This window comes from Ranitomeya variabilis, chromosome 2, assembly GCF_051348905.1.
Source record: "Ranitomeya variabilis isolate aRanVar5 chromosome 2, aRanVar5.hap1, whole genome shotgun sequence".
Classification (NCBI taxonomy): Eukaryota; Metazoa; Chordata; class Amphibia; order Anura; family Dendrobatidae; genus Ranitomeya; species Ranitomeya variabilis.
Genome location: NC_135233.1, coordinates 461,672,520 through 461,700,514, shown reverse-complemented (window position 1 = coordinate 461,700,514; position 27,995 = coordinate 461,672,520). Strand labels below are relative to the sequence as shown.

The 27,995-nt window shown below is 42.4% G+C and overlaps 1 protein-coding gene across 1 annotated transcript; it reads left to right on the top strand.

The window, feature by feature from the left end:
* The first annotated feature begins 2,534 nt into the window (after positions 1 to 2,534).
* On the top strand, positions 2,535 to 20,533 carry LOC143806688 (transmembrane protein 272-like). The gene is made up of 6 exons (XM_077287490.1): positions 2,535 to 2,931; positions 3,742 to 3,772; positions 10,425 to 10,484; positions 12,078 to 12,254; positions 17,228 to 17,396; positions 20,379 to 20,533. Exons 2-6 carry the CDS (start codon positions 3,751 to 3,753, stop codon positions 20,386 to 20,388), a joined length of 438 nt encoding a protein of 145 aa, XP_077143605.1. The 5' UTR covers positions 2,535 to 2,931; positions 3,742 to 3,750; the 3' UTR covers positions 20,389 to 20,533.
* Positions 20,534 to 27,995: the final 7,462 nt, after the last annotated feature.

Below are 27,995 nucleotides of genomic sequence, written 5' to 3'. Positions count from 1 at the left end.
CCGAGGTCCCCGGGTAACCAGGGTAAACATCGGGTTGCTAAGCGTAGGGCCGCGCTTAGTAACCCGATGTTTACCATGGTTACCAGTGTAAAATGTAAAAAAACAAACAGTACATACTCACCTTCGCGTCCCCCGGCGTCCGCTTTCTGCACTGACTGTGAGTGCCGGCCATAACAGCAGAGCGGTGACGTCACCGCTGTGCTTTCACTTTACGGCCGGCGCTCAGTCAGTGCAGGAAGCGGACGGCGGGGGACGCGAAAGTGAGTATGTACTGTTTGTTTTTTTACATTTTACACCGGTAACCAGGGTAAACATCGGGTTACTAAGCGCGGCCCTGCGCTTAGTAACCCGATATTTACCCTGGTTACCAGTGTAAAACATCGTTGGCATCGTTGCTTTTGCTGTGAAACACAACGATACACGGCGATCGGACGACCAAATAAAGTTCTAAACTTTCAGCAACGACCAGCGATATCACAGCAGGATCCTGATCGCTGCTGCCTGTCACACTCAACGATATCGCTAGCCAGGACGCTGCAACGTCACGGATCGCTAGCGATATCGTTTAGTGTGAAGGTACCTTAAGAGCGAAAGCAAAAAGGTTTTTGCAGTATCAAAGGTGAGAAAAGGTCGGATTCTGGAAATGTTTTTAAAGATGCAGGAAACATGAGAGAGCAATTGATTGGAAATAGAAAATAAATAAAGGTTCTGTGTCAAATATCACTCCAAGACTGTTTGGGAGTTATGGTAAAGAAGCAAAAGGAAACAACAAAGGAGCTGCAGGGCTGAATTGGAGGTTGGTCGCTCTCTCATTGACACACAATGGCACACTTTAGTAAATAGTTGGCAAAATTCTCGTAATCTATAATCTTTTACCCTTTAAGTTTCCTATGCTATCCCTCTCTCATAATTACTGGATAGTTTAAAAACTTCATTAGTTGGGTCTGACTGATGACTTGCAACTGATCTAAAAAAATTGTCTAGCCCTGGAAGTACAGAAACAGCCAAGTGTATATTTGCTGCTTTTTCGTATTTCACATAAAGCATGATGGAAATAACCACACAAACAAAGCAACCATCCAATATTATTGGGGCTAAAGTCCACATCATTCTAGTTTCTTTGACCTATTCAGATATATACTATGGACTTGACAAAAAGTATTATGAATACATTACTACAGGTTTGTGGAAAAAAAAATGTTGTGATCTGGAACCAGCCCCCATGAATGGTCACAATCCCATACTTTCTCCTTCTTATCGCTTGGATTGTGCTGTTTTTTACGGTGGTGGGTTTTTGGCTTATGAATTTCTTGAAACAAGGGGTTCTATATGATTAGTAAGAGCCAGGCATGTCACCCTTTCTTACCATAATTGCTAATTATTTGTAATGGGAAAGTTGTCTTTTTTTTCAATACACCTAGAAATAATTGATGTAGCAGCATTGAGAGTGGCCATATACACTCACTGGCCACTTTATTAGGTACACCATGCTAGTAACGGGTTGGACCCCCTTTTGCCTTCAGAACTGCCTCAATTCTTCGTGGCATAGATTCAACAAGGTGCTGGAAGCATTCCTCAGAGATTTTGGTCCATATTGACATGATGGCATCACACAGTTGCCGCAGATTTGTCGGCTGCACATCCCTGATGCGAATCTCCCGTTCCACCACATCCCAAAGATTTCATGTTGTTTACGCCAAATTCTGACCCTACCATCCGAATGTCGCAGCAGAAATCGAGACTCATCAGACCAAGCAACGTTTTTCCAATCTTCTACTGTCCAATTTCGATGAGCTTGTACAAATTGTAGCCTCAGTTTCCTGTTCTTAGCTGAAAGGAGTGGTACCCGGTGTGGTCTTCTGCTGCTGTAGCCCATCTGCCTCAAAGTTCGACGCACTGTGCGTTCAGAGATGCTCTTAGGCCTACCTTGGTTGTAACGGGTGGCGATTTGAGTCACTGTTGCCTTTCTATCAGCTCGAACCAGTCTGCCCATTCTCCTCTGACCTCTGGCATCAACAAGGCATTTCCGCCCACAGAACTGCCGCTCACTGGATTTTTTTTCTTTTTCGGACCATTCTCTGTAAACCCTAGAGATGGTTGTGCGTGAAAATCCCAGTAGATCAGCAGTTTCTGAAATACTCAGACCAGCCCTTCTGGCACCAACAACCATGCCACGTTCAAAGGCACTCAAATCACCTTTCTTCCCCATACTGATGCTCGGTTTGAACTGCAGGAGATTGTCTTGACCATGTCTACATGCCTAAATGCACTGAGTTGCCGCCATGTGATTGGCTGATTAGAAATTAAGTGTTAACAAGAAGTTGGACAGGTGTACCTAATAAAGTGGCCGGTGAGTGTATATGACATTGTCATTGTGACACTAGCTGGCTGTTTGTGGGGCACAAAGGCACGAAGTCAGAAAAAAGAGAAGTATAGAAGCACTTCACCAGAAATCGAAAAAGAATAGGTGGTAGGAAAATACATTGTGATGCTTCATACACTATATGGTTATTTTCACCTATATTGTTCATATGAGAAATAGGCAAGTGGAAGACTGGGACCACTATGGTCACTATTCAAGGCCAAAATGGTTTAAGCTTTGTTCCTTCCTTCCCACAGGGGCCTTCAGATCATAAAAAAACTTTACAGTAGGCATTCTCCATAATCTTATTCACCACCAAGTTGATCACCACCTGGACTGGAGTCATGAGAGATAGGAAAGGATCCACCTCGCTGTACGGAGACCAGAATGTTCAAATTATAATATAAAACCATATGTTGTAACGTGGGAGACTTCTGGATTTCATGAGATTTGTCTTTCAACATCCTGATGTTCTCAGTGGTTTTACTTCCCATTTGACAATATTTGCTGATGTAGGAGGTTGGATTAGTTGCCGTACAAGTCACTTTGCAGACTGCTGATTTTCAGAGGTACGTGTGCCTAGATTCTTCTGTATGTCATCTATTTTATCCTAAAAATGATATGATTGATAATGAAAATGTTAAGAAAGCAATAAATGGTTTATGTATAATTTTTGAAAAGCTAAGATACTGAAACTGTTATCTATCTATCTATCTATCTATCTATCTATCTATCTATCTATTCCATATCTATCCCATATCTATCTATCTATCTATCTATCTATCTATCTATCTATCTATCTATCTATCTATCATTTATTTATTATCTATTTATCTATCATCTATCTATTATCTATTATTTATTATCTATCATCATCTATCTATCTACTATCTATCATCTATCTATTATCTATCATATATCTATTACAGTATTATCTATCTATCTATCTATCTATCTATCTATCTATCTATCTATCTATCTAATAGTTATCTATGTACAGAAAAAAAACCTGACCAGCACCTCCATACAATGTGAAGAGGTGCTAGCTGCAATGACTGCACAATATGCAAAAAGATAGCACAGCAGCACTCTATAAAGTATACCAAGGTATATGCAAAAAATGAAGGTTCTTAGCGCATACATTGGCCAGAGTGGTTAACCATCAGAAAAGTATCGCTTGGCCATGGTTGATGGGCACACATGAATTGGCCAATTTATGCACTAAGAACCATCATTTTTGCAAGTTCATTTTTGTAAGTACATTTTATTTAGCAACAATACTTTGTAGATCCCATGTATTCAGTGTTTGCATATACTTTGACTGCTGTGCTCTCTTTTTGAATATCTATCTATCTAATTTGTATATTTGTGTTTTGCAGACTGCAACAATGGAGTCTTCCTGTTCTTTATGTAAGTCTGTTTATCTGAAGTTTTCTCCCTAGTAACCTCCAGATGTAAATATTTAATATACACTCACCGGCCACTTTATTAGGTACACCTGTCCAACTTCTTGTTAACACTTAATTTCTAATCAGCCAATCACATGGCGGCAACTCAGTGCATTTAGGCATGTAGACATGGTCAAGACAATCTCCTGCAGTTCAAACCGAGCATCAGTATGGGGAAGAAAGGTGATTTGAGTGCCTTTGAACGTGGCATGGTTGTTGGTGCCAGAAGGGCTGGTCTGAGTATTTCAGAAACTGATGATCTACTGGGATTTTCACGCACAACCATCTCTAGGGTTTACAGAGAATGGTCCGAAAAAGAAAAAAAATCCAGTGAGCGGCAGTTCTGTGGGCGGAAATGCCTTGTTGATGCCAGAGGTCAGAGGAGAATGGGCAGACTGGTTCGAGCTGATAGAAAGGCAACAGTGACTCAAATCGCCACCCGTTACAACCAAGGTAGGCCTAAGAGCATCTCTGAACGCACAGTGCGTCGAACTTTGAGGCAGATGGGCTACAGCAGCAGAAGACCACACCGGGTACCACTCCTTTCAGCTAAGAACAGGAAACTGAGGCTACAATTTGCACAAGCTCATCGAAATTGGACAGTAGAAGATTGGAAACACGTTGCTTGGTCTGATGAGTCTCGATTTCTGCTGCGACATTCGGATGGTTGGGTCAGAATTTGGCGTAAACAACATGAAAGCATGGATCCATCCTGCCTTGTATGGGGCATCTTTGGGATGTGCAGCCGACAAATCTGCGGCAACTGTGTGATGCCATCATGTCAATATGGACCAAAATCTCTGAGGAATGCTTCCAGCACCTTGTTGAATCTATGCCACGAAGAATTGAGGCAGTTCTGAAGGCAAAAGGGGGTCCAACCCGTTACTAGCATGGTGTACCTAATAAAGTGGCCGGTGAGTGTATATTTAACATGTAATTACATTGATATTAGGTATGAAAGCTTCAGAGGTGATATAATCTACTATAGGTCAGGGTCACACTTACGAGTTCAATGCGAGAAACTCGCACGGGTCTCTCGCATCAAGTCCCGGAACTCGGGAACGGAGTGTGCGGCTGCATAGAAATACATGCAACCGCACGATACGGTCTGAGTGCCGGCGGCAGTGCTGGGTATTGATGTGAGAGACTTGCACGAGTTTCTCCTATCACACTCGCAAGTGTGACCCCGGCCTTATTATTCAACTCATATAACCCAAATTCCTATTACCAGGGTCGTATAGATAGCAGAGGAGTTCATCGCTTTTGTGAATCTGACATGTCATGTTTAGGTGATACTTCATTTTTACATCGCCTGGCCAGTGCCAACTAAAGATGCCATTTGAATCCCCTTTAATATTGAATATGTTTTTTTTTTCAGTAATAATTTACAAAAAAATGGGGACATTGTTACAAAGGTGGGTGAGGGTTAAAATAAATATTTGATCACTAAGGCAAAAATTACACAGGGGAACAATTTGAAAAAAAAATTCTGTTGAGTTAGATTTTTGAGCTGATTTATACTAAAATTGGCATGCTGATTCCAAAAATGTAGTCAGTTTTTTTTCTAGCACGTCAAGTTTTTCCTCCACAACTTACCTGCCAGAGAAGCACAATTGCACTGATGTCTGTAATAAGACTTATCTGATTACAATTCGACTCATATAGAGCTACGTGGCAACTTGTAAGAGTAGTCACAACTGAGACAGTGTGGTGAGAGGTGTGTGCAACTCCCAATACGTCATAATTATCAATATCTTTATATTTATATCTTTTTAGGTACAGTAGTTTACATATTTTTGAGAAGACAAAAATCCTATAGTTCAAAAACTTGACGTGATAGAGAAAAACTGAGATAATTTCTGGATTCAGCATCCAAAAATTAATTAAGAACAGTTGTCTGACCTAACTCTTAAAAAATTGTGTTCCCCAGTGTTATGTATAACACTCAATCACTTTTCTGTTTAGTTAGAAGCATAACAATTATTATTTTGCCATTACTTAAGGCAAAAGAGAGAGAAAGAACTGAAATGGAACCGATTTTTCCATTAAGCTCCACCTAATTAGGATCCTAACAATCTGTTCCATGTGCGCCTGCATCTTGGCATACCACTGAAAAGAATGTTTATCACTTTGACTGACAGCCTGCTCTCCAGTAAGTGTGCAGAGTGGGCTGTCAGTCAAGGTGCAGGGGGAGTGATTACAGCGGTCACTGTGTGGTGAGCAATGACTGTTACCACTGCCTGCACCAGTCACTAGGGTGTCACGTCCCCCTAGAAGAACTGGAGTTAGACGGTCACGTTGGGTAATGAATCACAGATCTTCTGTAAAGATGGCGCAATTTGTGTCCCATATTAAATGGATTTAGTTTCCAATGGTGCTGAATAGGTTAACAACCCTTTCTATGGTGGTCAGAAACATGCAGCTCCATTTCAGCTACTTCTGATCTGATCATTACCTTTTCCTATAAAAACTGACCAGACCTTCTTGTCCCTACTGCTGAAAGATTTGTCTTCCTGTGCTGTGTGCTAAAGCTAAGTGGTTGGAGTAGAGTTGCTGAAGAAGTGTTCTGTGGTTTGTTGTAGTACGTGTGTGTTTATCTCCTGGTCCCTGTTCCCATTTAGTTTATTCCTTCTTTTTCCTTTCGTCCTCCCTATTGTTGGTTAGTGCTTTTTTATGATAGAGGTTTTGCGTTATTCCTGTTTGTCTTTGTGTCTTGTTTACATTACATTTCTTTCCCATGAATCATGGGGTGGGGGAGGGGACAGATAAGGGTTTAACAAGAGCATTGTAAGGTCGGAGATTCAGACCTCTTTACCTTCAAGAGTACCTCCAGGACAGGAATAGTTAGGGTCCCAGTTCCAGGGACAGTTTGTGGCCCCCTTCCTTACCGAAGACCATCACAGCTTGAAAGCAGCGTCCTTATGACTGGAAGCAAGTGGCTCCAGGGAGAATAAAACTTCATTTTCTCCCTGTAGCCGCTGCGTCAGTTACATGCTATTAAAATGCTTTATACCTGTAGATTAACACTATATCTGCCCGTGTGTAAATAACATTTTTGTAGCTGACAAGTTCCCTTTAAGTGGCTGGGGTAACAGTAGATTGTAACTTCACGAGAGCTGATATTGTTGTCGCTGACAGATATTTGGCACAATCATTGTGAATGAAACCTGTTGTAACTTGAAGCCGTAATTGCGTGAAAAACTAGTTACTGGTTCAGAAGCCATAGTGATGAAACAAATATCTGCAGATAATTAATACATATTGTTGTGGCTCACCTGGTGAGGTGGATCCTCTGAGCCTCAGCCAGGTCCGGGTGGGCACACGAGACCCTAGTGTCAGTGCAGCAAGCAGGATGGCACTTAGGAACGAGAACATGGCACACACAGGAGTTTCAGGAGCAGCAGGATGGATGAAGCGGAACCGAGCAGTGATGTAAGCAAGTAAAGCAGGGTGTGCACAGAAGGTGGCATACTCCAAGTGGATCGCCCCCAGGTTAGGGCAATGGGATACTCGGTACTGGGTCCTTCGGTTCGGGGGATGTCACGGTGGCTGACCCGGTCCGTGGCCCTAGGGGAATGTCCATTTGATGGATGGGAAAGGTCTTTAAAGGGAAAATGTTCGTGACGCCACTTGTGGTATTCGGTCAGGGTGACCAACGTTGCTTAAGGGTCCGCTGGAGTGATGTTATGGCAGCAAGATGGTATACCTTCCCACAGCTGAAGTGTATCCCCAGGGCTTCCCAGAAGTGTAGGTGGTGATGGTGGATAATGTGAGGCGCAGTGAAGGAGGAGGACACAAGGTTGCAGTCTCTTTACCTTTACTGGAAGCTTCAGCATCCACAGTCCAGGGTACAGACCACAGGGTAGGCAGAGTCCGGCCGGTCCGAAGGCAAATCCAGAGTCCCCTTAACCAGGTGGAAATCAGTAGCCTTCCTACTAGCGCTTGGGTGTTGTAGCACCTCCCTGCTGAGCTTCTCGGTAAGGTCCTCACAACTCTTGTAGATGTTCTAGATGTTGTTTCTTCCTCTCTGTCCCCCAGATGGTATGGATAGGACAAACCCGTATGACTGATGGCCTGAGGATTGTTTATAGGGACCCTAGAGACACCCCGACCCCCACAAGTTGCCACTGTGTCTTCCTAAGTATTAAGGTCGGGCAGCCAACTTGGAATTGACTGTCCTGCCAGTCTCTGGAGCAAGGCTTAGAGACAGTTGCTCCCTCGGTGTTCCTGGCTACTGGCTTCTGCACCTCAGAAAGGATCAGCTTCATCCTGGCTGATCTCCCTCTGATATTCCTCTCCTGTGCTCTGCTTTCCTGCACACTCTCTGCAATAGGCTCACTGTTTAGTGTCTTTTCCCAGGAGTTGCAGCACTTCATGCCAGCAAAGCTCCTCTTCTTCTGTCCCCCTGACAGGAACTGAACTCTGAACCCCCTTTCCCTCCAGACCAGGATGTTTTATAGGGGAGTTCACCTTAAACATGCTTAGAGCTCCCCCATCTGGTCTGGAGTGTGAACATGTGGCATGTGGAGCGCCCCCACGTGTAGGGCAATGGGAATTCTCGGTACCGGGTCCTTCGCTGCTCTGGCGAGGCCACGGTGGCCCGACCCGGTCCATGGCCCTAGTGAGGGGACGTCCACTTGAAGAATATGGTGTTGTTCTGTGTAGAAGTTTGTACGGTGTTCGTGACACCACCTGTGGTATTCGGTCAGGATGACCGACGCTGCTTAGGGGTCCGCTGGGGTGATGGAATGGCAGCTAGATGGTATACCTTCCCACAGGTGAAATATGTCCCCAGGGCTTCCCAGTAAGGTAGATGGTGATGGTGTAGGTCGCAGTAAATAACGAGGACAAAAGGTTGCAGTCTCTTTACCTTTTACTGTAGACTTCAGCGTCCACAGTCCAGAGCACTGCTCACAGGGCTGGCTGAGTCCGGCCGGTCCGAAGGCACATCCAGAGTTCCCTTTTGCAGGTGGAAATCAGTAGCCTTCCTACTAGCGCCTGTGTGTTGTAGTACTTCCCTGCTGAGCACCACGGGATAGTCCTCACAACTGTCGTGTATGTTTCTGATATTCTCTCTCCGTCCCCCAGATGGTATGGATAGGACAACCCGTATGACGGGGTAGGCCTGGAGCTATTTTATAGGGACCCTAGAGATGCCCCTCTCCCACAATTTGCCTCCGTTGTCTTCATTAGGTTTAAAGGTTGGGCAGCCAACTTGGAATTAACTGTCCTGCCATAGTTCAAAGTAATGCGTAGAGCCAATTACTCCCTCGGTGTTCCGGCCACCGGCTACGCGCCTCAGAAGGAGGCCGCCGATCTCGGGGCAGACCCTCCTCCCGGTGTTATCTCCTTGTGCTGTGATTTCGTTTCTCACTCTCCACAATATACTTCGCTTCGTGTCCTTTCTTAGGATGCTGCTGCAATGAGGTGCAGGCGCAGCTCCGTAACGTTCTAACTCTCGCTCTGCCTCTGCCAGGATCCCACCCCTGACAGGGACCTCTGTCTGCAGCTCAGATGTTCCTCCTTCTCCCCCTGTCTGCCTGACAGGTCTTCCCTGGGTCAAACCCAGTAGCGTTCTCCCTAACTTCCTATCCAACCAACCAGTTTTACCCGTGTGTGAGGAGTGGCCTAGTAAATAGCACCTTTGCTCCCCCTGGTGGACTGGAGTGTGAAGTGTAGTGTGTGACTGTTATACCTGGTCAGGTGAACTCCTTTAGCACTATCAGACGTAACATCACTCCCCCTGGTGGAAGAGCGACATTACTGCAACGACCAGGACTCTTGGGCGCTGCACATGCCTTGTGTTTACCTGGTGAGAAGATCTCCTTTATTGCCTTCAGACGTAACATCACTCCCCCCTAGAGGAGAACAATATTACTGCAGCAACCAAGACCCTGGTGTGCTGCACTAGCAAAAGTCTTGAGACTCAATCCTAAGACACAGATGTATATCCTAATGGGCCTTAAATAGTATTAGTGAGATGACATCACTGAGCCATGCCGAGCAACCTGCAAAACCCAACGTGGAGCACAATAGAGGGCAGCGGACCCGAGGTGAAGGAAGCAGAGCCTGAGATATCTGGGACAATGTGTAACATTTCATAAATGAAGGTCAGGAAAAGCAGCTGGAAGCAACTTTATATAGAGAGGACAAAAGTTTCTGCTGGGTCTTGCACAGTATGCAGTTATACAGAAAGAAATGAAATGGAGCCACTCTCACCTGGCGTCCAAAGGAGCAGTTCATCCGGTACTGAATATGTAGTACAAGAGGGGTGCTACAAGACAGCCTATTAGTGCAAGCACTTCAGTAATTTATACAGTGAAATGCCCATGGAATTCGGGGTTGGATCTTCTAAACAGGCCAGGTTCTTACATACGGCCATACTAAAACTTGGCCACTTGCAGACGTGACTGTCTCTCTGTGCATCAAAGAACATTGTATGTAATATTGCATCCTCCAGCCATTGTGACGTGAAGGACTACTGTACAACCAGTGTAAGCAACAAAATTACCGCACACAAAGATTGAGGAGTGCAGCCAATTGTTTAATTTTAGCTAATTTTGTAGTATAATGTGTTACTCAAATACCGTATTTACCATGTGTTTTATTCCTAGGTTTCCAAATAATTTCTCTTACTGTTTGGATTGGATTAGCAATAGCTATGATTGTAATTGGTAAGTGATATTAAAAATATCATCAATCCTTCAGCTTGTGCTAGTTTTACCGTGAGCCACACAAACTCACACATACGCGCACATGTACACATGGATAGTGGACCCTCGGATGTAGATATAGCATTAGTGTTGGCCTAAATAAGAGGCAAGGTATAAAGGATAGAGATGAGTGAATCTCCTAAAAAATGTAAAAAAAAAGCTGCAGTGAAAACACAGATCTTACTGCCTTTTTCCTGCTTTTCTTACTCCATTGTTTGCTGCATTTATCAGGATCCCAAAATTCAGCTTTGCTTTCATCTTGCACGTATAAGCAATACAAAGTGTTAGTCCACCAATGCAAGACATATGTGAAATCATAAAACATTTTTGGAAAACAGAACAATTTGATCAATTTATTTAGGGGAAAACGTTTTTTTTATGTCTGTAAAAAGAGTGACAATTCCGAACAAAAAAAAAAGCTGGATTCATGTATGAACAGGAAATAAATACTCTAGAGAGGAGCTGAACAGACAGGACTTAACCAGAGGAGCACTAGACTATGTCTGCCAGCTTCCAGCACTAAGCTGGAAGCTTAGGTAGGGAGTGGTGCTCACCAATTGGCTGGAGTAGTGAGCTGATAACTGCAGCTGGATGGCACACAAACCCATAATGGCACTTTAGGTCCCAGCCTTCCTAAGCTTAGTGACTGGACAGAGCCTGTGCCATTCAGAGCCTCTGGTCCCAGCGTCTTTTCTATCACCAATGCCGCCCACATAATGAATACAGCAGTGCCTGGCAAGAAGCAGACGTCACAGGAGCAGGTCCTGGTGGAGATGTGACAACTTTATTGATGCATGGAAAATATATCGGGGCACAGCTGTATTGGTGCTCAAATAGGTTCCCAGACCAATAGTATAGTTAGAAGTAAAATTTGGCCCTCAACTTATGTAGGTACTGTGAAGTATTTTTATTGCAGTCCAATGTTAATAAACGTTTCGGTCAGCATTGACCTTCTTCAGTATCCCAACTGCTGAAGTGTTATCTTTATGAGGATCAAAAGACCAGAGGTATAGAAGTATGGGGATCCCTGCGGGGATATACCAGGGAGCACATATCGGTGGTGGGTGGTGGCTGTAACGAAGCCTGTCTAACGCGGTATCTAACCAGAGTTTACATACTTTGAGTTTCAATAATGCTCCTTAGGAAATGTAAGACACTACAACGAAAACCCACCAAAAACTCATTGTGGGAAAGTAACCTTACTCAACCCTCCTGCGGCCCATCGAAGCCCCTATGCTGCTGCGGTCTGTGTTGGATCAGCTGTGAGCGGTGACGTGAAATGGGACAGCACAGTCCATTTTATCAGTTAAATTGGTTTGTAAAGGAAGGTCTGACTTTCATCTGTGGCCTCCATAAGTCCACAGGTTCAAATGGGTGACACCTGTGGACTTCACATTGTAAGTAACTAGGACTAAAATAAGGGGCAACCCTGTTCCATCATAACACGGTGCAGACAGCAATCCTCAGTGGCCCATCGCTGTACTGTTATGGCTCTCTACAGTCTGGTCTATAGAATTATCGACTGACAACTAACTATCCTGTTCTCTTACCCAGGAGCCATATACAAAGACGATTGCCCAATCCAACCGCTCATACCCATCTTTCTTTTGGTTTCTGGTGTCACACACTTGGTGGCAGTTTTATTATTGTTTATAAGAGGCGCTCTGGGGGTATGCAGCTTAATTCTAGAAGGATTAATTGGAATTTTCACCTTTGCTTGGTTCATAACAGGTGAGTATTTCTTCTAACTAAAATATAAAGTTTATGTCATTACTATGTTAAAATAGATCCATAAATTTGATTAATTTACATTGCACCCAACTCCCTTATCAATATGTACATTTGGGCAAAGAAAATACGAAAAGTTTGCTTTTTCTACGCATTCCATGTTTACACGGGGTCCTGATTGAGGAGCTATTTGTGACTGGTTAATCTGACAATTGCAAAGAGTAAGGGCCTTTTGTATCATTTTTCCCCCCTTTTTTCACCATGTAATTCTAAGCTAGCCGGGTGTGAGCTTTCCTGAGCAGATTGTTTTTTTACCTTATCTTGAATGTTATAAATATGTGCAAACGGATCGATCTGTCATGTACATTTATCTCATTAGGGTGACAACTCTAGGAGTGCATCTCTGCTAGGGAATCAGAGAATTGGGTTTGTTGATGGCCAACATGCTGAAACCTTCTCCACCATGCCCAAACTTAACTCTGACATAGTGAATTACCTTAAGGGGGCCGAATATGAAGATAATCAGCACTCTTCAGTTCCTGATTAGGCAACTGACCTATACCATTCACAATCCTGATAGCTCAGTATGCCACTGCCATCTAATGGGCGGCGTAGCTGTCACTCACTGCATCCCTAGTGTATTGGGGTTAGTGTTAAGTTTAGTATGGGGGCTAGGTTTAGATATAGTACTGTGTCTAGGGTTGATGTAGGGTTAGGTCTAGGATGTGGGCTAGGTTAAGGTATAGTACTGGGGGTTGGGTTGGGGTAGGGTTAGGTCTAGGATGGGGGCTAGGTTTAGGTATAGTACTGGGCTAAGGTTGGGGTATTGTTAAGTCTAGGATGGGGGTTAGGTTTAGGTATAGTACTGTGTCTTGGGTTGGGGTAGGGGTAGGTCTAGGATGGAGGTTAGGTTTAGGTAAGTATTGTGCCTAGGGTTAGTGTAGGGTTAGTAAAACATGCATTTTATTACAAATTTTAAAACAAATACATAATACAATATTACTTGATGAGATGCTATATATCCTGGTACCCAACCACAACAAAGCTGGAAACCGGTACCACCCCCACATAGAGAAAAGTTCAGACATGGATATAGTAGCCCATATGCCTGATACCGATCTAATACCTGTATTGTAACTCCTATTGTGACCTCCTGACGAAACTGTGGTGGCGGTGAAACGCGCGTCGAGGTGTGCTCTGACTAGGTTAACTCCCTCTGTTCCAGCAGGACTGCAGGTAATTATGGCTATTCATAGCAGTCCTGTTGGCAATATTGTAACTGAGGATTATATTATCTCTATATGGAGCAAGATGTGTATTTGATCATGTTATATATATTACGCACTATGTTGGTAGATAGGTAGATCTGTGTTACTCACTTGTTCAATACATATAGCGAATCCTATATTCAGTTACAATACATGTATTAGATCGGTATCAGGCATATGGGCTACTATATCCATACAACCAAAACAATTCCTCCAACAATAAATAAACTATGATCCTCTTCAAATCCAATAACTAAAAACCAATAGTGCGAAACTGCAGAGGCGGTGAAATGCGTGTCGAGGTGTAGCCACAGACCGTTACCCTGCTACAGATATAGCCGCAGGTAATTGTTGAATTTACTCTGTAATCCTGTATAGCTACTTATAGAGCCACAGTGGCTATGTTATTTGCTTACAGCCCTTTATTTGGGCAATAAATAATAGGAAGTTGTTATATGTACTGCAGATTCATTAGAGTTATATACAGTGGGGCAAAAAAGTATTTAGTCAGTCAGCAATAGTGCAAGTTCCACCACTTAAAAAGATGAGAGGCGTCTGTAATTTACATCATAGGTAGACCTCAACTATGGGAGACAAACTGAGAAAAAAAAATACAGAAAATCACATTGTTTGTTTTTTTATCATTTTATTTGCATATTCTGGTGGAAAATAAGTATTTGGTCAGAAACAAAATTTCATCTCAATACTTTGTAATACATCCTTTGTTGGCAATGACAGAGGTCAAACGTTTTCTGTAAGTCTTCACAAGGTTGCCACACACTGTTGTTGGTATGTTGGCCCATTCCTCCATGCAGATCTCCTCTAGATCAGTGATGTTTTTGGCTTTTCGCTTGGCAACACGGACTTTCAACTCCCTCCAAAGGTTTTCTATAGGGTTGAGATCTGGAGACTGGCTAGGCCACTCCAGGACCTTGAAATGCTTCTTACGAAGCCACTCCTTCGTTGCCCTGGCGGTGTGCTTTGGATCATTGTCATGTTGAAAGACCCAGCCACGTTTCATCTTCAATGCCCTTGCTGATGGAAGGGGGTTTGCACTCAAAATCTCACGATACATGGCCCCATTCATTCTTTCATGTACCCGGATCAGTCGTCCTGGCCCCTTTGCAGAGAAACAGCCCCAAAGCATGATGTTTCCACCACCATGCTTTACAGTAGGTATGGTGTTTGATGGATGCAACTCAGTATTCTTTTTCCTCCAAACACGACAAGTTGTGTTTCTACCAAACAGTTCCAGTTTGGTTTCATCAGACCATAGGACATTCTCCCAAAACTCCTCTGGATCATCCAAATGCTCTCTAGCAAACTTCAGACGGGCCCGGACATGTACTGGCTTAAGCAGTGGGACACGTCTGGCACTGCAGGATCTGAGTCCATGGTAGCGTAGTGTGTTACTTATGGTAGGCCTTGTTACATTGGTCCCAGCTCTCTGCAGTTCATTCACTAGGTCCCCCCGCGTGGTTCTGGGATTTTTGCTCACCGTTCTTGTGATCATTCTGACCCCACGGGGTGGGATTTCGCGTGGAGCCCCAGATCGAGGGAGATTATCAGTGGTCTTGAATGTCTTCCGTTTTCTAATTATTGCTCCCACTGTTGATTTCTTCACTCCAAGCTGGTTGGCTATTGCAGATTCAGTCTTCCCAGCCTGGTGCAGGGCTACAATTTTGTTTCTGGTGTCCTTTGACAGCTCTTTGGTCTTCACCATAGTGGAGTTTGGAGTCAGACTGTTTGAGGGTGTGCACAGGTGTCTTTTTATACTGATAACAAGTTTAAACAGGTGCCATTACTACAGGTAATGAGTGGAGGAAAGAGGAGACTCTTAAGAAGAAGTTACAGGTCTGTGAGAGCCAGAAATCTTGATTGTTTGTTTCTGACCAAATACTTATTTTCCACCAGAATATGCAAATAAAATGATAAAAAAACAGACAATGTGATTTTCTGGATTTTTATTTCTCAGTTTGTCTCCCATAGTTGAGGTCTACCTATGATGTAAATTACAGACGCCTCTCATCTTTTTAAGTGGTGGAACTTGCACTATTGCTGACTGACTAAATACTTTTTTGCCCCACTGTATATATATATATATATATATATATATATATATATATACATATATATATATATATATATATATATATGGATAGGCATGCTGGCAAAGTGTGTCATTTAAATATACAGATTTACATTAATTGCCAGCATGAATAGTCATACTAGTATCATGATATGTGTCGATAGCAGGTCTTATAGGTCATAGATCTCTATATGTTTTGTCTCTTGATTGTCCATGATTATTGGGGAAAGGTACCCTGTGTCATTTATTGTATATGATATTATTCCTGTGAGATATTTATTATACTTTTTACTATATCCATGTCTGAACTTTTCTCTATGTGGGGGTGATACCGGTTTCCAGCTTTGTTGTGGGTGAGCACCCGGATATATAGCATCTCATCAAGTAATATTGCATTATGTATTTGTTTTAAAATTTGTAATAAAATACATGTTTTACTATTTATATCTAAGATTCCACTCCTTCAATTTTTTCTCTATTGGTGTGCATTTATATTTGCTGATGAAGGGATCAATTCATTATGGATGAGGAATTTATTGGTTATGTTGGTGTAGGGTTAGGTCTAGGATGTGGGCTAGGTTAAGGTATAGTACTGGGGGTAGTGTTGGGGTAGGGTTAGGTCTAGGATGGGGGCTAGGTGCAGGTATAGTACTAGGGCTAGAGTTGGAGTAGGGTTAGGTCTAGGATGGGGGCTAGGTTTAGGTATAGTACTGTGTCTAGAGTTTTGGTAGGGTTAGGTCTAGGATGTGGGCTAGGTTAAGGTATAGTACTGGGGCTAGGGTTGGGGTAGGGTTAGGTCTAGGATGGGAACTAGGTTTAGGTATAGTACTGGGGCTAGGGTTGGGGTAGGGTTAGGTCTAGGATGGGAACTAGGTTTAGGTATAGTACTGGGGCTAGGTTTGGGGTAGGAATAGGTCTAGGATGGGGACTAGGTGTAGGTATAGTACTGGAGCTAGGGTTGGGGTAGCGTTAAGTCTAGGATGGGGATTAGGTTTAGGTATAGTACTGGGACTAGGGTTAGGGCTATCCAAAGGTAATAAAATCATTATATATTTAAAAAAATGTAATAGAAAGCAAACAAAAAAATATAAAAATTTATAGATTTATATTTTTTCATTTTTATATTTGATTTCAGCAAAAAGCAGAAAAAAAACTAGAGAGATAACAGGCAAAGTATAATTACATCAGTATTTTCTTAAAATACATGTGCTTGGGGGATTAGGAGCCCAATACTAGACTGGTAGTTGGGGCTTGGGGGAGAGCTAATGGGACATTGGTTTAAGAGGACACAGAATACTTGCCTTTGCCCAGGCGCTGGTAACCCACACTACGCCACTGCTTTGATGGCGCTACATTACTACTGTATTATTTTTGTGTTTTGCCCGATAAGGGTATTAGGTTGGGTTTATACACAGCAGGACCGGAACTTATATCTTTTTCCATTTGTCTCCACTTACAATGACAGAGACTTATCAGAAAGAAGTTATGATATCCTGAATTGTTCAAGCCAACATAATCCTTAGATTATTCATAGAATTTTGTCTGATGTAATTTATTAGTGAAATGAATTTCAGATTTATATGAAGTTTATTTTTGCCCTATTTTTTTCTCTATTTTAGGAAGTATTTGGGTCTTCAGTCTGTACAGTAAGGATAAAGGGCCGGACCTGTGTAACGAGACCCTCTACTACTTTGCTTTTGTATTCTTGATATTTGAATACGTTATTATTGGTCTTAGCTTGATACTTCCATGCATTAGTTGTTCACTAAAAATATGCTTTTATGAGAGGTAAGTTGTTTTAACTGATTTTTTGCTTTTAATTATTATTATTTTTTCATGTTTTGGTTATTGTAAAATGTATATGTTATTTGGGCTTAAACAATTCAATTAATGTAAATATATATATATTAACATTACAGGTAAAAATAAATACTCCCTATCTTTCTGAATATACTATATGGCATCCAGTTGTGTGAAAAAGTGTTTGCCCCCTTACCGATCTCTTATTCTTTTGTATGTTCATCACACTTAAATGTTTACGATCACCAAACAAATGTAAAATTTTTACATGAAGATCTTTATTATGAAAGGAAAAATGTATCCAAACCTACAGTGCCCTGTACAGACGCTCCGCCCATCATCGTAACCTGTAAAGTCCTCGGCGCATCTTTAGAGCGTCCTGAAATCCCTGCATGTGTACGCAAGGTCACATGACGTCAGGACGCCATTTTTATTTTTTACATCTTACATTTATTTTGCTCTGAGATCTAAAGAGACCCCAGAATATAATAAGTGACATTACATTTAGGCCGGTGTCACACTTTCGAGTGCAGTGCGAGAAACTCGCGCGAGTCTCTAGCATCAATACCCGGCACTGCCGCCGGCACTCGGGACCGGAGTGTGCGGCTGTATGCAGCTGAGTGCTGGCAGTCCCGAGTGCCGGCGGCAGTGCCGGGTATTGATGCTAGAGACTCGCGCGAGTTTCTCTCATCACACTCGAAAGTGTGACCCCGGCCTAATAGAGAATAACTTTTCTGTAAATCGGATTTCTGCATGAACTGGCAGATTCAAATTTTGCCTGATCCACTCGTCTATACACTGTGTGCAGAATTATTAGGCAAGTTGTATTTTAGAGGATTATTTTTATTATTGATCAACAACTATGTTCTCCGTCAACCCAAATGACTCATAAATATCAAAGCTTAATATTTTTGGAAGTTGGAGTGGGGGTTTTTTTTATTTGGCTATGTTAAGAGGATATCTGTTTGTGCAGGTAACTATTACTGTGCAGAATTATTAGGCAACTTAATAAAAACCAAATATATTCCCATCTCACTTGTTTATTTTCACCAGGTAAACAATAATAACTGCACAAAATTTAGAAATAAACATTTCTGACATGCAAAAACAAAACATCAAAAAATTGGTGACCAATATAGCCACCTTTCTTTATGATGACACTCAACAGCATTCCATCCATAGATTCTGTCAGTTGCTTGATGTGTTTACGATGAACATTGCGTGCAGCAGCCATCACAGCCTCCGAGACACTGTTCCGAGAGGTGTACTGTTTTCCCTCCCTGTAGATCTCACATTTTAGAGGGACCACAGGTTCTCTATGGGGTTCAGATCAGGTGAACAAGGGGGCCATGTCATTATTTTTTCTTCTTTGAGACCTTTACTGGCCAGCCACGCTGTGGAGTAGTTGGAGGCATTTGATGGAGCATTGTCCTGCATGAAAATCATGTATTTCTTGAACGATACCGACTTCTTCCTGTACCACTGCTTGAAGAAGTTGTCTTCCAGAAACTGGCAGTAGGTCTGGGAGTTGAGCTTCACTCCAACCTCAACTTGAAAAGGTCCCACAAGTTCATCTTTGATGATCCCAGCCCATACCAGTACCCCACCTCCACCTTGCTGGCGTCTGAGTCGGAGTGGAGCTCTCTGCCCTTTACTGTTCCATCCTCTGGCCCATCAAGAGTCACTCTCATTTCATCAGTCCATAAAACCTTTGAAGTGTCAGTCTTAAGATATTTCTTGGCCCAGTCTTGACAATTTATCTTATGTTTCTTGTTCAAAGATGGTCGTTTTTCAGCCTTCCTTACCTTGGCCATGTCCCTGAGTATCGCACACCTTGTGCTTTTTGTTACTCCAGTAACATTGCAGCTCTGAAATATGGCACAACTGGTGGCAAATGGCATCTTGCCAGCTTCACGCTTGATTTTCCTAAATTCAGTTATTTTGCGCCTTTTTTGCCCAACACACTTCTTGCGACCCTGTTGGCTATTTGCCATGAAATGCTTGATTGTTCGGTGATCACGCTTCAAAAGTTTGGCAATTTCAACACTGCTGCATCCCTCTGCAAGACATCTCACAATTTTGGACTTTTCAGAGCCCATCAAATCTCTCTTCTGACCCATTTTGCCAAAGGAAAGGAAGTTGCCTAATAATTAAGCACACCTTATATAGGGTTTTGATGTCATTAGACAACACCCCTCTTCATTACAGAGATGTACATCACCTGATTTACTTAATTGGTAGTTGGCGCTCAAGCCTGAACAGCTTGGAGTAGGACAACATGTATAAAAAGTATCATGTGATCCAAAAAACAACTTGCCGAATAATTCTGCAAGCAGTTGTAGATTAATGTAATAATATAATCAGTCTGTCATGTATAGTCTAGTGTCAGATCCACTTTAGCACTAAGACCTCATGCACACCTGCCTATTAGAACCTGGAACGAGCTCATATAATATTACTGTTTTATTTTTTTTTTCTATTTATTTTGTTATTTATTGTCATTTCTTTTTATATTTACACATATATTTTTCATGTAAGCTGGAAAAACAAGATCTGAGCATTTATTGCAGCCCCCACATATGATAGCAGAGGTCTAAGGCCGGGGTCACACTTGCGTGTGCAATGCGAGAAACTCGCAGGAGTCTCGCGCATCAATACCCAGAACTGGCACCGGTACTCGGGACCGGAGCGTTCAGCTGCCTAGAAAAACATGCAGCCGCACGCTCTGGTCCTGAGTGCCGGCGGCTGTTCCGGGTATTGATGCGAGAGACTCCTGCGAGTTTCTCGCATTGCACACGCAAGTGTGACCCCGGCCTAATAGTAACGTCTCTTTTTTCCATCACAATCAGTGCATCACACAGTAGGTTGTGCTGGGGATAGATAAATATGACATTCAGGTTTTGTTTCTTTGCTAGATACAGTAAAATGAATCTTTTCTTAGCGATGTATTATTTTCCCATTGTGTTTTAGGCTCGAGTGATAAATCACGAACCGAAAGGAAGACAAAGCAGCAATTATCAGAAAATTAACAAAGCTGAATGGATGAAATGGAAACGGAATTATATGTGAAAATATCAGAGATACTTGTAATAAATTCAACTACAATGGTTGCTTTATATTTGTAAGCAGAGAATGGACTGTGTTAATGTCTAATGATAAGCGAACGTGCTGGGATAAGGTGTTACCTCGGGTGCTAACCGAATGACTTTGGAGTGCTTGAATAATAGGTTCAAGTCCTCACGGCTGCATGTCTCATGGCTGTTAGACAGCTGCAACACATGCGTATTTCCTGTTTGTTAGACAATCCCTGCATATATTGTGGTTGTTCAACATCCGCGAGACGTGCAGCCGCGAGGACATGAACATATTATTCGAGCACTCAGTTAGCACACTATTATGCTCCAACAACACCTTATCCAAGCCATGTACGCTCATCACTAAAAATTGCACTTGCACCAATTATATTCAGTGAGTCCCTGCTCATTTGTGAAGTTTTCCTCAGCTGAAATTGGACTCAGGAAAAATATCTCGGCATGCTGTGATTTGCCGCGTATATCGGATGAGACTCGCCAATGGGTGCGAGAAAAAAAATTGCACGGCACACGGATCATGCGTGTGCCTATTCTGGCACTTAACCTCCACTCTTCCCACGTGTTCTGATGCGGTGGCAAGTGAGATGATAGGGTTGGGGTTGAAGTCAGCTTTGTATTGGCAGCTGACATTAAAGGGAACCTGTCACCCCCAAAGTCGAAAGTGAGCTAAGCCCACCGACATCAGGGGCTTATCTACAGCATTCTGTAATGCTGTTGATAAGCCGCCGATGTATCCTGAAAGATGAGAAGAAAAAAGGTTAGATTATACCCAGGGGCGGTCCCACTGTGGTCCTGTCCGATGGGCGTCGCGGTCAGGTCCGAGGCCTCCCATCTTCTTACGATGACATCCTCTTCTTGTCTTACTGCCTTGGCTCTGGCGCAGGGGTACTTTGTCTGCCCTGTTGAGGGCCTAAACATGATGATTGCTTTGCTACTGGATTTTGGAAGATTACTAATATATCGGACATGGACTAATGTCGTGCCACGAAATCCTATATTGACCATGAAATACAGATTTCTGATTTCAGCCTTACTCAAATAAAACTTTTCAGATCGTTTGTTTCAATCATTTGCTTTTTTATTGGAATGAATGAATCTATTATTAATTTCATAAATAAGTGAATAAAATGATACGTCGTTAGTATAAATTTGAGAAAAGAATAACATAAATGTGTAAAGCCAGAAAGATGAACAAAACAACATCAACCCATTTACCACAATTTTTTTCATTTATTTTTTTATTTAATAAAAACTACAATGAGCAAATAGTGTCTCCACAGTAACGATGATTGAAATTCATATAGTATGTCCCAATACAGTGTGTGCACATAAAGGCTTTTAAATAATTTTTTTAAGAGCCAGTCTACTTGAAAAACACCTGAAAAATCACTTAAAAATACTCGAAAGACCCTTTCTATTCATTTTTTTCTGTATTTTTGTAAAACTACTTTGCTGTTTATTCATGGTTGTTTTTTGTTTTTTTCCATAAAAGATTAAAAAAATTGCCTGGTGGAAAAAAAAGAAAGTGGATGTCACTCTGCTTTTTTCCGATGGAATCTGCTCCAAACTAGGCACTGTCCAATCAAAAGGGTGCAAAAAAAAGTTTTAGAAAAACTCTTTTGAAACACTTCAAACACATTTCAACAATGCTCCAGGAAATGCCACAGGAAAAAAAATCATGAAAGCAGTGTTCAATCGGTTTACACTAGTAAAATAGTTGTTTTTGACTTCCTCAAAAAACTCCATGCGCACATATTCTTGGGTTCAGACTCTGGCAGACTCTTCTGAATTGGCTGCTACGTACTATGTAATTCTTAGACTTTGGATGCCTTCTTGGGTTTTCCTTGCTTAATTCATGTACTTTAGTTTTACTAATGGCACATTTTTTAGAAAAAGGCTTATGTTGTAATTTCCCATCACGTGAGTTTTTCTAAAAAATGATCTGTCTACCAAGAATTTGAGTGACTTGAATTTGTGTGACTTCCCTTTATGGCGCCAGAAGATTTAGGTTAAGTTTCCTAACTTTTTCTCATCTCATTTAATCTGGGAGGTTTTTGCAAGAATTCACCCTAGGTCTGAGATTAGCCCCCAAAAATATAAATACAATTAAATATAATTTTTATAATATTTATGTATATACAGTATATATATATATATATCTTTTTTTATTTTTTTTGGCTAACCTCAGATCCTGTATTTTATTTTAGCTATTCTTTGGTAAACTGATTGATATTTAATAACAATTACCGTACCCATTTTATGCTGGATTTTTCTTTCTAAAAGACACTTTTTTGTGAATAACAATCAGCTAAATGTTTCAAGGATTTTTATATATTTTTTTTCCATACATTAAAATTGACATTTTACATTATCATTACTGCATTTTTGAAGTCACGTAGAGAAAATGTTGGAAAAAAATGCTGTAGTTCAAACATTCTATGTTTTGGTAACCAAGCACAAAAATGCTGCAAGAAAGCCACAAACCAGAACTCTTTGACATGTTGCGGATATAAAAAGTGCACCGCAGGTTAGTATACACATTACACAGGTCAACAAAAAAAAAAATTTTTTCTGGTGCCCAAAATATTTTAATGAATTTGGGGTATTTTTGGGGTGCTGATTCTAAATATGCTATCAGTTTTGCCAGATTGGCTCAAGTTTTTTACATTTTTGGTATCTTATTTATAGCACTTGTTGGTAAATGCGACGCATCATCTCATTAATTTCTTTGGATTAGTACTTGAACTGAGCAGTTCTCAATATAGTTTTGTGTTAATTAGTGTTCTAAAAGTTTGTTCATAGCTTGATTTTTGCACTAACTTTATGTTGTTGTCTGTTTTCCAGTGAAAAGCATGAACTCATCAAGAAGAAGTTGTCTTAACGATCCAGACTCATTCTGTTACATTTGTGGTGAATACACACTGCCAAAACATAGAAGAAACATAACAGACTTCGTAAAAAAAGTGTATTTTGCCTATTTTGGGGTTATGCTTGGGGACCAAGACAAGTTTTGGGCACCACACATAGTGTGCAAAGCATGTATCGAATTATTACGAAAATGGAGCAAAGGACAAAGAAAAAGCTTCAAATTTGGTGTTCCAATGGTGTGGAGAGAGCCCAAAAAATCATCATGATGACTGTTATTTCTGTGCAGTGCAAGTGCAAGGATTCAATAAGCATAAGAAACGAAAATGGGAGTAACATGGAATCTGCAAGAAGGCCTGTCCCTCATTGTGAAGATGTGCCTGTACCTGTGTTTACCATAAATAACAGTCATCCGTACTCTCATGGATGTGGCAAATTCTCCTGGATATCCCTTTGGTTTGCAACTATTGTATTTCATCTATGGATGTCAATAGTATGTTATTATTGCCCCCTGGCTAGCCTCGCTGCAGTTGATGATTGAGGTGCCCGATACTTCCAGGGATTGCTGATGGTGTGCATGCGCCAAATATCATGTTGATTGCAATGAACATCTGGTCCGGGACATATTTAAACACTCTTGAGACACATAAAGTTACAGCCCCCCCTCGAGGAAGCCCATGCGAAACGCGCATCGGGGCTGCACTGCACATCACATCAAACAGGCAACTTTATGGGTAAGCTGGACTTCTGCCTGATCTTGCATTATATTTGGCTCAGCCCATGTTCTACCTCATATACCAAATGCTTTCCCATGTTAGGGAGTTGGTATTATCTGCCAGTTCTATGGGAGCATGTTTGTTACATATAGCTTGGGGCTGGTTGTGTGACTTTATATTAACATCATTGGGCCATTGTGCTGCACTTTATTTGCACTAAGCACTTTATGCTCTCATTAGTTATTTTAGGCTTAGTTTTCCATGATCCTGTTAACACTAGTGATGTGTTTATGTCCTTCATACTCGAGCCTCTTTCTGTTTGTTTGACTTTGTTTACATATGCTTTTGAGACTCCACCATAAGAGAGAGACTGGGCAAAAATAGCCTACATGGCAGACTTCCAAGATGAAAACCACTGCTGAGTAAGAAGAACATAAACGCTCATCTCAGTTTTGCCAGAACACATCCTGATGATCCGCAAGAATTTTGAGAACATAATCTGTGGACTGACGAGACAAAAGTTGAACCCTTTGGAAGGTGTATGTTCCATTACGTCTGCTGAAGAAGAAACACAGCATTTCAGAAAAGTAACATCATTCCAGCAGTAAAACATGGTGGTGGTAGTATGATAGTACTTTATGCTCTCACTAGTTATTAGGATACTGCCCTTTAAGGCTTAGTTTTCCATGATCCTGTTTGCACTAGTGATGTGTTTATGTCCTTCATACTCGAGCGTCTTTCTGTTTGTTTGACATTGTTTATGTATGCTTTTGTGATCTATGTTTTATGCTTTATCACTCACTAAATTTATTTGATTATCATCTTGTGGACATAAACTCCATGTTTTTTTGTAGGATCAAAACATCCGAAGAACTGCAGACCTCACTTGCCTCAGTTAAAGTCAATGTTGAAGACTCCACCATAAGAGGGAGACTGGGAAAAAATAGCCTACATGGCAGAGTTACAAGATGAAAACCACTGCTAAGCAATAAGAACATAAAAGGCTCTTCTCAGTTTTGTCAGAACACATGCCGATGATCCGCAAGACTTTTGGGAGAATACTCTGTAGACTGACGAGACAAAACTTGAACTGTTTGGAAGGTGCATGTCCCATTACATCTGACGTAGAAATATAGCATTTCAGAAAGGTAACATTATTCCAACAGTAAAACATGGTGGTGGTAGTGTGATAGTCTGGGGCTGTTTTGCTGATTTAGGACCTGGAAGACTTGCTGTGGTAAATAAAACCATGAATTATGTTGTCAACCAAAAATGCTTGAGGGGCAATATCCGGCCATCTGTTTCGTGACCTCAAGCTGAAGCGCACTTTGATTATGCAGCAGGACAATAAAACACAACAGTAAGTCCACGTCAGAATGGCTTGAAATTAAGACTTTGGAGTGGCCTAGTCAAAGTCCTGACCTTAAAGTACCTTCACACTAAGCGACTTTACAACGATAATGATAGCGATCCGTGACGTTGCAGCGTCCTGGATAGCGATATCGTTGTGTTTGACACGCAGCAGCGATCAGGATCCCGCTGTGAGATCGCTGGTCATTGCTGAAAGTCCAGAACTTTATTTCGTCGCTGGATCTCCCGCTGACATCGCTGAATCGGTGTGTGTGACACCGATCCAGCGATGTCTTCACTGGTAACCAGGGTAAACATCGGGTTACTAAGCGCAGGGCCGCGCTTAGTAACCCGATGTTTACCCTGGTTACCATTGTAAAAGTAAAAAAAAAAAAACACATACTCACATTCCGGTGCCCGGCGTCCGCTTCCCTGCACTCCTCCTGCACCGGAATGTGAGTATGTGTTTTTTTTTTTTACTTTTACAATAGTAACCAGGGTAAACATCGGGTTACTAAGCGCGGCCCTGCGCTTAGTAACCCGATGTTTACCCTGGTTACCAGGGGACTTCGGCATTGTTGGTCGCTGGAGAGCCGTCTGTGTGACAGCTTTCCAGCGACCACACAACAACAAAACAGCGACGCTGCAGCGATCGGCATCGTTGTCTGTATCGCTGCAGCGTCGCTTAGTGTGAAGGTACCTTTAGTCCGATTGATATGCTGTGGCATGACCTTAAAAAAGTGGTTCATGCTCGGAAAACCCTCTACTGTGACTGAATTACAACAATTCTGTAAAGATGAGTGGGCCAAAATTCCTCCAGAGCATTGTACAAAACTCAATGCCAGTTATGGCAAATGCTTGATTGCAGTTGTTGCTACTAAGGGCGGCCCAACCAGTTATTAGTGTTGTATGGAGAACATTATTTATTTGAATAGTACATGGTAGCATTATTTTTTGGTGGAGTATATGACTGCTATATGCGAGTTCCAGTATATTACTTTGATGAACAACTTTCCATCCTTAGACAAACATGACTTCTACATTAATCAGGCAATTTAAAACTGCCTATTGCAATTTTATTTTCATTTTTTATGTATTTTTAGACCCAATAAAGAGACCTTTACTTGTAAACAAATTTCTTTTGGCTTTGTATTTTCTGCACATCTTTCTGGTGATATTTTACTTCCAGCTGACGTTTTCGGCGGGGGGGGGGTTTGCCATACATTACCCCTGGGGATACAGGGTTATGCTGTGTTGGTTTCTCACTAATTTGGGCAACAATTACATTATGTGTAAAGATTACTATAGCCATGATTCATCATAAAGAATATGTAGTTGTAGCGCCCCCACTGCCGCAGGGCCGAGGGGTACCGGGCATCTGAATCTCTGTTCTGGGGTTGTCACGATGGCTGGACCCGGTCCGTGACCCTGCTGAGGGGCGTACAATGAAGGTGGAGGTATGGTGATGATGTTATGATGTGGTGCAGGTCGCAGTAAATAACGAGAACACCAGGTTGCAGTCTCTTTACCTCTTTACTGAAGGCTTCAGGATCCTCAGTCCGGAATACGGTTAACCAGGCTGCGCAAGTCCAGCCGGTCCGATGGCACCTCCAGAGTTCCCTTTGCAGGTGGAAATCTGTGCCTACCTTCTAGCGCTTGTGTGTTGTGGTCCTCCCCTGCTGTGCTTACGGGATAGTCCCCACAACTGTTGTGTCTGTTTCTGAAGTTCCCTCACAACTCGATTATGATGTTCTGCTTCGTCCCCCAGATGATATGGCTAGGACGCACCCGTATGACAGGTAGGCTCGAAGTTCTTCCGGGACCCTAGAGTCGCCCCTCTCCAAATGTTGCCCCCTGTCTTCTTAGGTGATTTGAGTGAGACAGCCCGCCTATAACTGACTGTCCTGCCATAGGTTTGAAGTAAGGCCTGGAGCTTAATACTTCCTCGGCGTTCCGGCCACCGGCTGCGCGCCTCAGTAGGATGTTGCCTCGACTTACAGCACGACTCCTACTGGTGTTTCTCCTTGTTGCGTTGATCTCGTTTCTCACTCAGCACAATAAACCTCGCTTCTTGTCCTTTCTTGGTGTACCGCCGCAACGAAGTGCAGGTGGAGCGCCCCCACACCGCCGCTGGGCCGAGGGGTACCCGTACCGGGCCTCTGAGTCTCTGCTCTGGGGTTGTCACGGTGGCTAGACCCGGTCCGTGGCCCTGCCCGTCAGTGGGGGACGTCCGGTGCAATGAGTGGTGATAGTGGTGCAGTTGTGGGGTGCAGGTCGCGGTAAATAACGAGGACACCAGGTTGCAGTCTCTTTACCTCTTTACTGAAGGTTTTAGAGTCCTCAGTCCAGAGCGCTGTTAACAGGGCTGTCAGAGACCGGCCGGTCCAAAGGCACATCAGGAGTTCTCTTTACAGGTGGGAATCAGTGTCTACCTTCTAGCGCTGGGTGTTGTAGTTCTTCCCTGCTGAGCTCCCGGGATAGTCCTCACAACTGTTTCTGTCTGTCTCTGATGTTCGTTCTCTCCGTCCTCCAAATGATATGGTAGGACGCACCCGTATGACGGG